This window comes from Ictalurus punctatus, chromosome 13, assembly GCF_001660625.3.
Source record: "Ictalurus punctatus breed USDA103 chromosome 13, Coco_2.0, whole genome shotgun sequence".
NCBI lineage: Eukaryota > Metazoa > Chordata > Actinopteri > Siluriformes > Ictaluridae > Ictalurus > Ictalurus punctatus.
Genome location: NC_030428.2, coordinates 13,525,001 through 13,542,791, shown reverse-complemented (window position 1 = coordinate 13,542,791; position 17,791 = coordinate 13,525,001). Strand labels below are relative to the sequence as shown.

Below are 17,791 nucleotides of genomic sequence, written 5' to 3'. Positions count from 1 at the left end.
TTATTGTTGTGGAACATCTGTGAGACAAGTTAGTTCCTGTTATCACTAATGTTATTAGAGCTATAAACTCATTCTCTCACCAGCCTCTCATTTTTTCTCTCTCTCATAAAGTTAATAAGACAAAAATGCAGCTTGTCATGTTACCTTGAAACCAGAAAGAGCAAAATCCTCTGTCCTGGAGACTTTCCCAAGGCAGAAAACTGTTAACAGTTTATGTTGCTGATTTTTTAGTACCTAACCTATTTACACTCTATAGACTTTTAATTTGTCCTTTTTTCTCTCACTTTATTTGGATAGTCCAGTTGATAGCTATTGAAATTCATATAATATTTTTTGTCATGTAATCTGTAGACTCTCCCTAGTCCTATCACAATTTCAGTTTCACTTCACTCTATTGATATAATTTATAACATGTTGTTGAGAATCAGTGGATAGGACAATCCAAGAGGGCAATCCAAATATGGTGTTACCATAAATTGTACTGCTAACAGTTAAACAGGAAATACTAAAGTTGAAAAAAAAATGTTTGGAATAAAAATGTGAATGTGATATTTTACAGTTTTGAAATGCCCCAGGATGTTAAGTCAACACTCCTGAACTCTGGATTTGAGAATGGTTGTAGGAACTAATATTCTCATATTGTTTTTAATTAGGGAAGTATTAAAATATTATTATTATTGTTGTTCTTGTTCTTGTTGTTGTTGCTTTTGTAATATGAATATTTAGTTCATTTGCTGAATAGAGCCTTTCTATGATGTGCAGCTGAGAAGAGTCCACTTCTCCTTTAAAGTAAGAGATGTTCTCCATCTAAGTTACCATCTGGACATGACACCATTTTTCATTCATAGGTTAATAAGAAGATTAGGAAGTCATTTTAAAATTATCCTAAATTGTGTGTGCATCTCTTGCACATAGTGAGTGTGTTGTGGGTTATTTAGAAAGAATAATTGTCTCAATTAGTGAAAATTACAATGTTTCAAACAATATGCAAATAAGTTTGTGTTTGTGCTAAATGTTCTTAGTACTCATGTGAGTTTGGATCTCCCAGAAGAAACGCTCATAAAATATATTGCATATTCATTTAAGCAAATGGATAAAATGTGCTATTTTTTCTTAATAAAAAGACATAGGCTTCCATAGACCCTGTCAGAAAATCAACTTTCTCAGTACCTTTTGCTCACACGCAAACAATAAGTAAAACACATCTACAGTATAGTGATCTTCAGTGCAAGAAAAATACAATCCCACATTTAATTATGCACTTATAAAATATGTTTCACTTCTGTATGTGCATAACCTTCATTGAATTGAAGCAACAGTGCACATTGGCACAGTAAAATCACACCTTAATATGTTTAACTATCTTTATAAGCATCTATTCTCATTCTCCTCTGTGGACCGTGTTCCCAAATGGCGGCCTGTGATATCATATGCATAATTGCTATGTACATGATGACATCATACGTGCATGTGCTAGCCTTTACCTGGCCTCTATCCTCCCTCATGAATACAGGAATGTCCAGCACATGCTCTCAAACCATTTGGCATGTGTTTATTGTCAGAGCAGGGTAAATGTTCAAGGTGTCTGTTTGACTTGGACGAATTGTAATCTTTTAAACAAACAAACTACAGTCTAGAGCCAGCACTCAACACCCTGTTGGCAAAAGCTGCAGAGCACAATATGATGAATGTTACCTTGCTTTCCACAAAAACAGATTGCTCAGAGCCCTTGTGCCTTGACTGAGCTTATTTATTTGTATGAGGATCTGAACATTTTGCTCTTGGATTTTCATTTTATTGATTCCAAATGGAGACAAGTAATACATGCCTAAGACCTCTACCATTGTTTGTGGTTACTGTTGTTCTGAAATATTGACTGCTCCTATCCAGTCTGCTGCTGATTTCCTTCCTACATATGCTTGACCTTCATCAGATTCCTGTACTTGGCTCAGACAGTTGTGGCTCATTTGGTGCTGCTGGCCCGTGACGTGCTACCGTCTGTCCCTGCACTCATCCGCTCCTCTAGTGTTTCCTACACAGCCATCCTGAATGGGCCATTGATGTGCACCCTGCTTAAGTGTGGCCTCTTGTTCCTCCAGGGCCCAGGAACTCAGCTTCGATATCAATTTATAGTCTCTGGAGTCTTGTGTGTGTTGAAAATAATGCTGTAGGACACACTTAGCAGCCCCAGCCTCTCCACAGTCATAACCCAAGTTTCTTCCTCCTCCTCCTGCTCGGCAACCCTCTCTCTGAATTGTAACGATATCCCCACAACACAGTGCACCATGGAGGACTCCAAATTAGTTAAATTTGTGCTTTCCATATCTCCATGCCAAGTGTAGCTCTGCTTTAGATTTGTTCTAAGCTATTAGTGCACGTGACCTGATAAGGCTAGTGCAGCACAAACTTCTTTCTCTGAATACATCCCTCATAGTTCCATGTGTTTTGAGGAAATCAGATTTTTTTCTGGAGTACCTTGACTCAAATTTTTAGGTACGCTAACAGGGACACAACAGAATCTAATGTTCCTGGTAAAAATTTCCAAAATTATGAGTTGAATAACGAATGCAGAGGAGAATAGTAAAGCCAATGTGTAGCAGCTCTTGATGGGAACATTTAGAGGCTTTTGATTCTGATCTGAACGAGACATTCTGCATGCCATGAGCATCTGTTTATGTTTATTATTGCAGTACGAGTGATGAACACCAAAGGCTTAAACGTTCTTTGTTTGTGTAACGCAGCACACCAATTTTGATATCTCTTTCAATCATCTTTAAATGGCGATACTTGATACATTTAATTGATTTGTCTTTCATTTGGGTCTGGTGAATAATCTCTTAGCATCTGAGCACAATCAAACACTAATTGTGTGCAAGCTGGAGAGATGAGACGTTTGACCTCAGTATTATCAAGATGAAAGGAGATGGTAAACCTTAGAAATGCAGTTGAAAGCAATATTATCTGCCAGACATGCAGCTTGGGTCAGATGAGTTGCATGCAGAGGATACTGAGGTTTACATAAAAGTGGTCTACAGGACTGTGTAGATGAAGTGTGTATATTCAGTAATCCTAGATCTTCTGTATGAAGTGGAAACATATCATGTTTGTGTTTGTGTGTGTATGTATGTGTGTGTGTGTGTGTGTGTGTGTGTGTGTGTGTGTGAGAGAGAGAGAGAGAGAGAGAGAGAGAGAGAGAGAGAGAGAGAGAGAGAGAGAGAGAGAGAGAAATTATTAAACATTGTAAATTTAAATACTTATCTCAGACAACATACTACAGATGTAGCATCTGGCGTATTAGTCGTCTAGTGTCTTATTGATTATCAGATAAACCAGATAAATGTAATAACACTAGTTATTAACAATAAACATACAAATAATGTTCCATAAATGCTATTTTTATACACTAAAATATAAATGGGTCTACAGCTTTTTACACCAATTCATGTATGGGAAAATTTTGTTTCTCAAATTTGTTTTTCTTTTGCTACTTTTGAAACAGTTACTTTGCAGAATATATATAAGGACATTAGAAACGTCTGTGGGATCACTGCTAATCCAGTCTTGCATAAATTACAAATAATAAATAATACCAAATTGCAATACATTTGGTATTATTTGCTATGACCATTTGCTGGAATTAATTTATAATGACATGTTGTTAATTGCATAATAATTCATATATTTGGCAAATGGAAGCCTTATTATGTGCTCCTTACGCCTGGAGCCTTATGACTACATTCTACTGGCACCTGATATTAATGGCCTGTTCAGGGCCCATGTGTTTGAGACATTGTAGAGAAGCCACTGAAGTGTTAAATACACTCTGAGGAGAAGGTCCCATCTGACCTCTCACACACCCCTGCCTACCCTCTGGTTTAGAAAGACCGTGCCAGGTTGCTGCTGAGTAATTACTCAGTTATGGTGTCATAACTCAGGACAGATGCTTTGTCAGCAACAATTTCTTAAGGTACTAGTCTTGTGCTACTCTCCAACACTTGTTCTTGAATTACTCAGGAAGCTTTATGCCTGCCAGCTACATTTGAATGAAAGCACAGCAGGTCGTGTGATTATGGATACAGCTTGATTTTAATATTGAAAATGGCTATAATAGATGATACCGGGAGATCAGATGACTGTTGTAGAATAATGGCAAAAGTAAAGAAAACAATTTAGTCTAAAAAGTCATTTTTTCCATATTTGTTCCTCCTCTGTATTTGATTAGCAATTACTTACATATAAACCTAATCTAAATTACATCAAAGTTTGGGAAACTTGGGAAAGTCATTTGTATGAGTTACAGCATAAACACCTTATTGTGGTTTGTGCACACTGTAGGCTGGAGCTAGTTAGGCACGCGTTGGGAGTTCCTGCATTAGCAATTGTACACAGAGTTCTACTATGTAACAAACATGACAAACACAGAGGTCGTCTAGATTAAGTGGTCTAAGAAAAGCATCCTTTATGGTATGAAGGAAGCGTAGGTAAACAAACAACATAATGCTGGTCTATAGCTGCAGTTCACCATACTGAACAAAAACTGACTGAACCAAACACATCCAACATAATGATTCTTTTGTACAAACTCTTTTTCTTTCACCTATTGTAAAGTACTGCTAGACATTCCAAAGTGCACCCAAACCTCCGTTTTCCGACTGCAGCACATTGTTTATCAAGGCTTCACTGAGAGACAGGCTTAGCGTGCGGGAGAGAGCATTCATCAGAGCACTCTGAAAAGAATGATAAACACACTGCCTTTCAAATATACTTTGACTTACTTTATTTGTGTTCTCATTTTGTTAGGAAATTCACTATTATTTCATATAGAACAATAATGGCTATTATTTTATATATTTAAAAAAAATGTAAAAAAAGGTTGCATAAATAATTTAAATGTTGAAATTCAAAAATAAATACATACATTTACATATACAGTTCATTCTTTGTAGGAGTGTCTTTCAGGATTGGAGAGGATTGCAATCCTTCCATCCAGTACTCATTTAAAGGGCTTTGTATCAACAGACCAGGTAAGTACACTATATCCAATCTGGTTATACATGGCAATTTGTCTTACATGACAATAAAAAAAACTTCCAGTTTCTTTTTCAAACATACAATTGAAAAAAAAAGAAGCAAACACAGTTAGTTATGTATAGAAAACAGAGATGGGAAGTCAAAGGGAAAAAATTCTGGAGTTGAACAATGTCCGGACATGAGTGAAATATTCTTCATTAGATATACTGGAGGCGAGACACTTGGATTGGATGTGACAGGCAAATGTCTGGCTTGGGATTCCACAGCTCTCCTACTGTACATCCTGTGTAATATCAACATGTGCTTACATCCAGAGTTCAGTCCCGTATTTCATGTTTGTCTCTTAAAGCTCCCCTAAGGATGTTTGAGGAATTGATTCTTTGGGCAGCTCCAGTTGTTAAAAGCACACTGCTTCTCATGGCTTTGCTGGAGGACACTGTCATTCTGTCAGGTCATTTTTCACCCAGAACTCAAGTCAATCTCCTATTAATTTCACAGCACATTTGTAAACGCTTATACTTTGTATAATATAACTGAAGCCTTTATAATTAAATGGTATACTGAGATTACATGTAGTTGTACATGCTTATTGTTGTTTTAATGTCCTTGCATTTAAATCTCACTGTTATTACAATTAGATAACCATTAAAACTACTTAGTTACTCCAACTGGCCAAGAAGCTCCAAATGGTTTCCAGAGAACGGGGGCGGTGTAGAAAAGTGCTCTGCCCCTAAGGTAACAACAGGCACAATTGTTGTAGATTCCTACATGCATGTGGGCCCCCTTTTTCTGTTATTCAAACAAACAGGAACTGACCACATCTAGAGGAAATGGCTTTTTATGACTCAAATCCTAAACACAGGAATGGGACTATTTAGTAATTAAGACAGGACAGAGAAACAGTGTTTGCTGCTCTTGGCCCTAACAGATTCAGCTCGTGGAGTGCTGACACAACCGTTCCCACTTTCTGTCACTGACAGTGGGCTCAGCTCCAGCTGACAGCTCCTATAAGGTCTCTTCTGGAAAGGTAAGTCTGTGAGAACTCAGCACCGCAGACTGTCAGATGAGTTCCTTGCATGTGACCAGGGTTAAGAATGCTAGATTTCAGCAATGTGTCACCAGCATCACGTTTTCTGAGCCCAGTACTCCTGGGCAGCTGGATCATGAGCTACAGCACACCCGAAAGAGATGACTTCATTTCAGCTATACAAACATTCACCTCAGCCATAAGCTTGCAGCCTCGCTGATGTAGGATTTGGTCATGGTTATGCTTGTTAACTTTGGTGTCAATGTTCATCTTGATCACCCTTATAATGAACTTCAAGAAAATTAGATCATCAGCACTCCACAGGAATACTGTCAATATACAGTATAAACCATCAAATTCTCTACACTGATCTCCCACAACTACAAACCAAAAAGCAAAAATCCAACAGTCCTCTGTTTTTCTGTTGTCAAACATCTCTGTTATTGGGATTAATTCAAGCTCAAGTGGCCATGCAAAGTTTGTGAAACACATCGAAGACTTTCTGATCTCATTAAATGGTTAATACGCAGAGAAATACTTCAGATGTTATATCTATTAAGTCTTCTTTCCCTTGGACTTGTGGATTGGCATTTGGACAAAATGTGATGTTGTGTGTATGTATGTGAGTGTGTTTGTGGGAGAGACAGACAGAGTCATTGTATGAGCTCACATACATGGAGGGCTGCTTCTCAGTACGAGTTGCTGCTGATAGTAGGCTCTCTGCTTCGGCCCCGTGTCTGCTGGAGACGTGCACGCTTCTTGTTGTGCCGTGTTCTTTGAGAAGTTTGATCCTTGGCATCAGACTGATTGTGGTGTCGGGTAAAGCGCTTGCACTTGCAGGAGGTCACCACTCTGATTTTGTAGGTCCGACTATTGCCGTTGGGGCAGTGGAGCTGTACACGTTGTATGCGGTAGTGCGCTGGAATGCAGCGGTAGTCAGTAGAGCTGCTCCGCCACCACTTGCTCCGAAGGATGGAGTTGAGCATCAGGTGAGCAGGCAAGCACTGGCCTGAACACACAAGCTCGTTCACTGGCTTGGCACTACGACACGAACCATCAGTGATGTAGCGGGTAGAACGCAGCTCTCGGCAAGTCAGCTCAGAGGCTTCTACACATGGACAGGAAGCAAAAAGAAAATAAGCTCAGGCATGAAACTGTGCTACATCTGCTGTTAATTAAATTTCTAGTAAAATAGTAATAACTAGTAATAACTTCTTATTATAAGTATTGGTGTTATTACTACAATCACTGAAAAAAAATTATTCATGGATCAACATATTTAAATTAAGGGCAGAATTTCCACTTAAGTAAAATATTTAAGTGGCACAAAAAGTATAGGCAAATAATGGCAGGTTTATGTTAAACTCATTAAATAGAAATATGTACATTTGCGAACTTAATTTATTGTAGTTACATGGACATCATATCAATATGTAAAAGTTACATGTTTTACTTAAGTGGAAATTCTGGCCTTAATTTTAATATTGTGGCCCATGAATAATTTTTTTTCAGTGAATTTGTGGAGAAATCAATTCTTCTAAGCTTTCTAAAGCTCAAAAGCACTCACAAGTGATAGAGTCTAGAATGAAACTAATCTTGATTCATTATTGTAAAGAAGAATGTGAATTAATTTAGAATTCGTTTTTCAGCTGGAGGCCAAGGTCAGAAAGCTATTGTTCAATTTCCAATGACACCACACTAAATTATCATACAAGATACTGGAAGGATGAGCTCAAAAATGATACTGCAGAGGGATTTGTTTCCTTCTGCTGCTCAACTCATAGAGAAACAACAAAGGATTTATGTGTGTGACGAGTTCATGTTTTCCCTTTTCTCATTCTCAGAGAACCTGATCTGTTTTATGAAGGCCCAGTGATACCGCTCCCCTTCAAACTGCGAAAGAACTGGAGGTCAGCCAGAGAGAGGTGAGCATATACTGCATGACCCCATACTGTCCACAAGGGACTACACACACCCCACCTCTCAGGAAAATTCTCAATTCTAAAGTTACACATATAAAGTGTTCAGTTGTTCATTTCTCAATATATAATCAAGTTTATGTAACTATTTTTTTTTTTACTTTTATTATTGACATGATTTTGTTTATCATTCCTTGTTAAGCATCTTTTTTAAGGGGGCTTAAAAATTCCATTTCGACTCTATTAAACAGTTTATTTGAAATAATGTATTTATCATATCAATATTAATAGTCCAGCTACACCAACTCCTACACTGATGCATTAAATGAATGAAAGGTCACTAACAACACTACAATACTGACAGCCGCAAGTCAGGTGAAAAGATCTCGTAGCACAGAGGGTCTATTACTACAGGGTCTATTAACCACAGGTGGGAATCATTCACTAAAGCACCATCGCATTTAAATAACAATTTTAAAATACCCTTAAGATATGCTCTAACCAACTCCATTCGATTCTGCTTGGAAACATACTGATGCAATTAGATAGTTATGTGGACCTTGACTAATTGTGTAACAGAGCGGAAATCACACAAAACACTGAGTTATCAGGTGATGACCTGATTGCAACACACAGACTCATGCATTCCTCTAACTCAGCTTTGCATGTTTCCTCACAATTCCTTAATGTGCAATGCCACTTTAACAACTTCACAATCCATAAGCTAATTCAAATTTAATTCTATTCATTAAGCATCTGGGAGCTAGAGGACATTTTACATCTATGAGGTAAAAATAAGAATACACTGAAGTGTACAGAGAAGATGTAAAGCCATGAGGACTATTAACCCATCTGTTTTTTACCCATCTAAACTACACTAGGGTATTAGATGTAGTCCTCAACATTGGTGAGTGTTGCGGTTATTATAAAGTAGCACATTTTTTGCTCATCTGTTCTTTTTTTGTTTTCTAGTATCTTTTCAGAAAACTTACTATGATTTACTCAGTTTTTACTCTGTACAGCTTTTACTCTGCAAATCTCTAGTTCATGGGTTGTCCCTCTGAGTGAACCATTGAGGTTTCTAACCCTACAACAGAGTGTGTCCCTGTCTGAAAAGGTTTGTAAACTAGAACAGCTAAGCACCATAAAGCTACCAAAAAAAAAAAACTCTTAAAGAAGTTCTTTTTCAAAGAGTTTAGGATTGTCTGAGCAGCAGATATGAAAGGATGCCTGCAGAGTAAAATTATTCTGACAGCTCAGGTCCAACATGTTTTGAAATCCTATTTGGGGCCACAAAAGTCCTGTCAAACAGTTTAGGTCACAACTCAAACACTCTTTATCAAACCAGACTGAAAGCAGCCAATAGTGAGCAGATATGTTTGTGAATGTAATTTATCAAATAGAATCAAAACTGAATTAAACAAATTACAACCAATTAAAACTTACTGGTTTAAAGTAGAGGTGCCTTTGTACCCTTCACTATGAGAGTAGTGATGAATAGGAGCTACATTTCTTATTAAGTTCGTACCATGTGGAGTAACTTTTAGTGAAGCAGCAAAATGAATTAAGAATCAGTATATAAATGTGACTCAGCTTTAAAAAATAAAAAATAAAAATAAAAATAAAAAATTTTAAAAAGTGAAAATCGCTGCCTTTACCCAGCTTATTCAACCCTTTCTAATCTGAGTAACAGCAGGTAGAAAAGTTGGATTTCCGAGCAAATACTTGCCATATGCAGGGCTGTTAGCTGACTGCCTCCTGCCCCCGTTTTTGGCTTCGTTCATCGTGTTGTTGTTAGATGGCTGAGGTTGGTGGTCTGGATGTGCTGTGTGGCTGGTGTACTCCGGGATCAGCTCCGTAGCGTCGTTCTTTAATTCTCTCCATCCTCCGGCGGCGGCGCTCAGGCAGCCCTGCAGCAGCAGCAGCACCGCGCTCTGGTACATCACCACCCAGTTCACCTGCATGACTGACACACTAACACTGCAAGCGAGCTCACACACTAACACACTGACACTGCACTGAGGCAAACTTCAGCAGAACGGAACTTCACTGAACTCTCTGTGAGCTCTCCCATCCGGGAGCCGTTTAAGTAGCTCAGACTCCGCGCGAGCCTCGTAATTAAGCGGCCCGGCGCAGTGGGAGGATCCGCTCACACACACTCTCTCTCACACACACGCGCGCGCACACACACACACACTCACACACACGTGCACACATATATACTGATATCAGAAGGAGGAGCACGAAAAGAAACCAAGAAAATTTATAGGGTTTTATTTTCCTTGGGTATTGAGGCCAATTATTCTACTCATAACTCTACTCACATCTCCACTAATATCTCCATTCACTTCTCCATTCATATCTCCAATAGGCTAATATCTTCACTCATATCTCTGCTCACATATCCACTCATATCTCCACGCACTTCTCCACTCACATCTCTAGTAATATCTCCACTCACATCTCCACTAATAACACCACTCACATATCCACAAATATTGCCACTCACATCTTCACTAATATCTCCACTTACTTCTCTACTCACATCTCCACACCACTTCCTCTGGGCTGTCCGGTTTCTTCCCTGTGTCCCAAAAATGTGCCAGTGTGTGGATTGTCTATGCCAGCCGCCTCTCGTCCCCTGCCCAGTGTTCCCAGAACAGGATTCATGGGGCCCCAGACCTAGATAAACCAACTGGAGATTGGTTTGACCTCATATATCCTCAGAAGCTGATGAAGGACATTGGCCGAAACATTCTGTTTCTCTATAGAAACATTTACTACATCTATTACATATATAATGTCAATATGTCGACTTAATTTTTGCAAAGGAAACCACTGTACACATATATTTAAATTTAGGTTTAGGAACCTATTTAAAATATATAGTGTACTACTACATATGAATAAAATATATTTGTACTTTGTGTGCATTGTTTCAACATAAAAAATTTCAATAAAATTTTCTTAAATAAAGTTTTAATTGTGGCCTCTGTTCTATGCCTCTATCGTTTGAGCTTGAACCTCACCATAACCCGAAGGCTATTTGTCAGTCAGATGGTGACATACTGTTTAAACGTCCTATGTGGTACAGTAAAGCATGGTTTAAGATATACCCCAACTGTTAGTCACTGCAATACTTATTCACCCTCATATTTTATCCACAGTTTGCAGAGTTACATAAAATAGAGAAAGGTTTTCACAATAAATAACTTAATTAAACGGAAATACTTGCCGTTTTATTTTCTTCCTTTAAAATAACAGTCATATGACTTTTTATGTATGATGTTTAGTGAGTATTGTGATGAATGTTGTTAAAGTATGAGTGTCAAGTCAAAGGCCAGATCTTCTTTATGGTTATAGGAAAACACTCAACCATAGATGTGACATTATATAATTATCTCAGGCAAGATAACTCATTTGTACAAATACTGCCCTCTTGAGGGAACCTAAACAAGGAAATGTTGCAAACAACATTTTACAAAAAAAAAAAAAAAAAATCTTTTTTTTTGTTGTTGATCCAAACCTCATGTCAGTATGCCTTGTTTATCGATAAATTTATGTTGTATTTGGCTAGGAAAAAATTCAACACGTACTGTTCATTAGATGGATTTCTTAGTACAATCCTGAGTCTGATCAGGTAGCTGCAACTTTGAAAAATAAAGGCAGAATTTCTGTGTCCATGTGTAGTGTTTTCTTATTATAAATGACAGACTGAAAGGGAAATGGCGAGTGTTTGTGACTCCTCATCTGTTAGTCCTGTCATCATGACAGAAGGGAAAGATCACAATGTCCACTACGTTTCCATACTGACTGCCTGCTCTCTGGCACACTTTTGTTTATATATACATTCTAGGGTTTGCAGTTAAAAAGACATCATGCCTTCATGCATATTTTATCATAATATCAGATTAGGGTTGAATAACTTTCAAACTTGGTCCAGACTTTTTCTAGGCCAAGTGTTTTACTGCCAGACAGCAGAATAACTTCTCGACAAATAGATTACTAACAGCTAATATAGAAGAAAACACTGATAAAACTGAATAACGTTTTGGCAAATATGTCACTCTTCCTTTAAAATATATATATATATATATATATATATATATATATATATATATATATATATATATATATATATATATATATATATATATGTCACTCTTCCGTTTTTATAAATAAAAACATAAAAGTATCAAAGTTATAATTCTGCTGTGTAAAACATACAAGTTCATTGTCATCAAGAGTTTTTAAGCTGCTATATGTAGATGCCAGATATGCTGCAGGACCCTTTTAAAAACTGGACAGAATTAAGGTAGTGAACTACCAAAAAAAAGTTTTAGTTTATGAAAAAAGTTTTATTTTATTTTACTTATGATGTCACAAATCTGTTCAAGATTTAATAAGCAAAATACTGAAAGTAAAATATTAAGTAATGCACATAATTTTCATCTTAAACTATTCAAGTTAGAATAACTTTTTTTTTCTACATTAGACACTTCCTATATTATTTGAGATTAAAAGAATGTTTAAATACATTAACTAAAGAAATACTGCAGAAGGGTTTTTCCCCCATTTCTTTTCTTTAAACTGGGATCTCTGTGTTTTCACCAGGTGTGTTTGGAAGCAATAAATTCTACACTTGGACATGTGAACATTCTGTCCTATAATATTTTATTTAACTGGACTTTTAAGAAAGTCCAGAGGCTGATTTTCCACTATGTACGTAGAACCCATGAAACTAATAGTATATAATTTGCATGTTCTTGCCTACAGATGAAGAAGTATAGTTCGTCCAGGTTACAATGGTTGGAGCATTTATGTGTTTGGCTCCTGTGTACTATACCATAATTATGTATATAATCATTAAGTTGCATGCTTGTCAAATAGCCTCACAAAATAGTTCATAACTTATATTTTTTAACTCTCCTTATTTAAAAAAAAAAAAAAAAAAAAAAGAGGAGCTAAAAGACTCTGGTCAGCATCATCTCAAAAACCAAAGTCTAGCCATCTTTCACTACTCAATCTGTGCTACATGTAATTTGAGTTTAGTTCAGCTGCGGTTTCACTGTGGAATTCACCAAAGCTCACAGCCCACGAAGTCCATGTGTAAACCACCCTGATTTCTCTCTGCCAGCTCAAATGAAGCCACAGGTGCTATTCTTAGAAGCTCCACTAATTAGCTAGAAAATTATTCTCTCCAAATGTGCAAGTCCTCAAAGTTTTCCTACAAGAACACACAGTGCAGTGAACATTATGTTTTCCCGAAAATTATGGCTTGACCTCTCACTAGATTATTTAGCCCCATAAATGTTATCCTCTCTGGGATTTAGAGCAAAGAGGTTTTTATAAAATAAAAATGTTTGGGGTTGATCCCAAGAATCATGTAATATTTCTTGATTTCTTTTCATCGGGACTTTAGTTTCTCTGACATTGTTACAGTCCAGATCACATTGTTCTATACCAGCCCAAGTCCAGAATTTTGAAGTGTGATTTTACACAGAAACATTTCTCACGCCCTGAAATTCCCATGTACTTTGGGTTTTTGCATGATCTGATCTTTGTCATGTTTGTTTACCCTTTCTAGTAGAGGGGAGTTAAGATGCTTTTGTGTGTGTGCAGTGCAAGCAGGCCATGATGGAATAGCTTCAGTGCAGTAATATCCATGTGGTTTATAAATGTTATATGTGCACTGTAACTGCTTTATTAGCTGCATACTGGAGTGATGCTTAGAAGAACAAGCATATCAGTGAAGTCTGACTGTGATTCTCAGCTGTGGCTGCAAAGTTGTACTCTTGTACCTCATCAATCAGAGAATGCAAGCTTTAAATCTTTCAGCAAAAAAACTTAATGTAGTTTGCAGGACGTCCACTGTAAAAGAATATTGTAGATAACATCCTGTTCATATGGAGAAAACTTCAATTAATTAAGTGTGAGTGAATATGATTTGCTTGACCTACTATTCATACTTTCATAGGGTGTCATTTTTGTAGCAAACTTGTTTGCTAGTCCAACAGCTTGGCTATAGTTACAGCAGCACATAATCTTTTGCAGACTATGACTCATACAATCAACGAGGCCAGCTGAAAACAAAGGCAGTACACACTGACGTGTACTTTTGATGACAGGAAGGTGCAACAGCACACATGTGGAATGTCATATTTTCCCCAGAATTGTAGCGGAAGGTGCATTAATTAACCATGAAAGCCTAAACAACTGCATGTGGTGAACATGAGGAATTTATGTGGCTTATCCAAGGGAGCTAAAAAGAAAATATTTCAAGCACTGTTTTGAAAAAGCTTCACAACTTTGCTTTTTACAGGATTTATAAAACTAGATAACAGGCATGTGAAAATAATCTTGGCCTCAGGTGTGTAATCCTATAAAGGCTAATTATAAACAGAGCTAATAAATGGGGTCATGGATCTGTCATGTGATAGCCACTGAAGACAGAGTCAGAGGAAAGATAGTTCACAATGAGTGAGGCCTAGAATCAAGTAGACAGAAACAGGGTCTCAGCACAATTTCTATAGGGAAAGGTTATTTTGAAATAATCAATGTATTGCCACAGCATTTTCTATTTCACTTAGCCTTCAGACTCAGTATATTTACACTGTTACATCTAGAATTATATCTGGTCTTAGTTCCTCTTTATTGAGTTATCTGTGTACAGGTCAGCTAACTCCATGTAATATTTTAAATACTATATACTGATCCTTCTTTTTGCACACAATAAAAGATTTTCACATCTCAAGCAGTTTTTATATCATTCTCATTTTAACTGAACCAGATTATGAGTTTTCTATCTGGATATAAAACCTTTTTCTTCTTATTTTCTTTTCTAATTTCTCTTCATCCAGGCCAGCCCTAATGTTAACTGTGCACACAAGTACACAGACATGCTGTCCATCACCCAAAATATTTTCTGCATACTCTCAGTCCTGGCTTTGTATGTTTTAATGTAACACAGCAAAAATCTTGTTTCATGTGGTTGTTGTGTCTGTGGATAATTTAATGTCATTATGTTTGATCTCCTGCAATAATCAAACTGTGCTTTAGATGAATCTGCATCAAGGTTGTAGGAGTCTATTATTACTACCTTTTGAAACAGACATATTTCACAGAACAAATCTAACATAAAATATTGAAAGAATTACAAGGCTTCCAACCAGGCCAGAAGTCCTCTAAAGTAAAGAGATAAAAGCCCAATCTGTTTTGTTCCAAATACAAGTGCTCCCACCAGTATCACAAACTGACTTGGACCCTAAGGAGCCATGCAGCCATATTTGACTGTTTCTGACATGACAGTTCCTTAATAAATATCAGGCGTACTTGGCAAAGGCCTGCAGGATCGTCACAGTGCAGTAAAACAACAGAGCACACTGAGATGAAACAAGCAACACCACTGCGGGCGCAGCCGCTTGGAAGAGGATCTGAAGCCTATCCATTCCAAGCCCATTCTCTCCCCATATTTCCCAATAATTAGCACTGTTCTGCAGATGTTCCCCTTTTTTCCTTTAGTTAAGTTTTCACAAACTTAGGAGTGTGGTGTAGAATGGGACAAAAAAAATCATGTGCTTCTCATTTAATAGAGTCATTCGTGATGGATGAGGGGAAAAAATATTCCTTGTAAATGAGTTGTTTGTTTGTTTGTTTTTTGGTATTACTAATATAATTCTGAGGCTTTTTTCTTAATTGCTCATTTGCTATGTTGGATAGACAGACTGATCATAAACATATTCACAAACAATTATATATACAGCCAAGCATGTGTGATATTCCAACATTTGAATATTCATTACACTTCACTTCTGATATTAATCAGTGTGTGTGTGTGTGTGTGTGTGTGTGTGTGTGTGTGTGTGTGTGTGTGTGTGTGTGTGTGTGTGTGTGTGTGTGTGTGTGTGTGTGTGCGTACCCCCTGAGGTAACTGATGGGGATGAAGGCCAATTATGAAGCTCCCTCCTGTGTTGCTGGCAGCATGTCCTCTTATCAAACTCCAGTGTGATGAGCCTCAGCCCAGATATTTTCTGTGAGTCAACATCACCGTACAGCCAGCTGTCACAGTGCAATGACAAATATTTCTAAATGCTTACTGGCTGAATGCATCTTCATTATATTTCAGAGACATGTAGCTTAGGTCATGGCTTGGAGACCTTACAAGGCTGTCAAAGTTGAAGCATGAAGAAGAAATCCTCAGCCTACTCTCTTCTGCCCTGGTGTGTTTCTCTGTGTTCTTCTTTAATTTCCCGTACAGATCTGGCTCTGATGTCCAGCATGTCTCCAGTCTTTGGAGGGTGACAGGGAGGAGGCCCCTGGACAGTGTTCTCTGAGGAGGCCACAGCTGGCTTCAGGTAATTGCTGCCTGAACAGGGCCATGGAAAACGAGATCAGTCATACTGTCAAGCCAATTGACTTGAGCATTTTCAATGATCCTCATGGACATATGAGGCCACGCCAGTTCATCCCCAGTATGCAGGTGCGCTGTGTAAACGCTGAAAGACCTCAACGTCCATTTGAATCAAATCATCAGGAAACAATAATGCAAATCTGCAATGGCGCTGTCTTAAGTATTGAGTGTGTGTGCGTGTGTGGGGCAGCAAGTTCATGGGACATTTCAACAATTCATGGGACAGCGAGTGCAGAGACCAAAGAGAAGCAAAGTTTTATTGAAGTTTTTGTCTCCATCTGTTGGTTGGGAGGCATATGGTCTTAAATCTACAGTAAATGAATGAATTGTTGAAGTTGATTACCCATTTCATATGTTCATATGTACTAATACTACATGGTCAAATGGTCATGTAACCAGGAAATTCATTACAGATTTTACATGAAGTCTGTTTTGTTGAACTTATCCACTGTTCACTGATGAAGGCTTGAGTACAAAACTATTTGTGGCATTCGCTGTCCTAAAGCTATCATACCAATTGTAGTCCTAAGCCATCATAGCATAAATGTTCATATGAATTGAGGTCCAAAGCCATCTTTAAGGTTTTTAAGTGGTACCATCATCAGTAATCTCAATTATCTTTAGGCTTCACCATGTGAGGCCATCCTCGACAGCAACATGTAACCAGAAGTAGTGCATCGGGATGGATCGTGCAGGTCCGGAGACCAGAAAGGGTCAGGATCAGTGAAATTTCAGGAGTAATGTGTAGTTCGACTGAGCGAAAGTGGAAGAGAGAGGGAGAGATTATTAGGTATGCTTATTGTCCCGTAACGGTTAAGGACAATGTACTTTGCGTGAGTGGAAGCAGAGACTATGGCAAGATTAGCTATGACAGCATAACTAAAAGGGAGAGCCAGAAGGTAACACAGACATGAAGACTGAGATTGTGTCTGAGTCCCGGACACTACTTGGAAGGCTGTTCCATAATTGTGGAGCTTTGTAAGAGAAAGCTCTTCCCTCTGCTGTAAACTTCACTATTCAAGGTACCAACGAAGTAGGTGTGGCAGATCATAAAAGACCAAAAGTTCACCCAGGTCCTGTGGCATAAGACCATCAAGTGCTTTACAGGTCAGTAGTTGTATTTTATAATCAATGTGTAATTTTACTAGGAGCCCATGCAGTGTGGATAAGATCGGGGTGATGTGGTCATATCTTCTGGTTGTAGTAAGGACTCTCGCAGCTGTATTCTGGACTAACTGGAGTTTATTTATGCACCTACTGGAACAGCCAGGCAGTAAGGCATTACAATAATCCAACCTAGAGGTAACAAAAGCATGAACAAATTTTCTGTATTGTCTAGTGACATTATATTTCTTATCTTAGCAATATTTCTGCGATAATGGAAGACTATCCTAGTAATATTAT

At 37.8% G+C, this 17,791-nt stretch overlaps 1 protein-coding gene across 1 annotated transcript; it reads right to left on the bottom strand.

The window, feature by feature from the left end:
• Positions 1-4,762: 4,762 nt before the first annotated feature.
• Positions 4,763-10,123, bottom strand: sost (sclerostin). The gene is made up of 2 exons (XM_017484385.3): positions 9,707-10,123; positions 4,763-7,166 (listed from the first exon to the last, which is right to left on the bottom strand). Exons 1-2 carry the CDS (start codon positions 9,939-9,941, stop codon positions 6,748-6,750), a joined length of 654 nt encoding a protein of 217 aa, XP_017339874.1. The 5' UTR covers positions 9,942-10,123; the 3' UTR covers positions 4,763-6,747.
• Between the last annotated feature and the right edge of the window lie 7,668 nt (positions 10,124-17,791).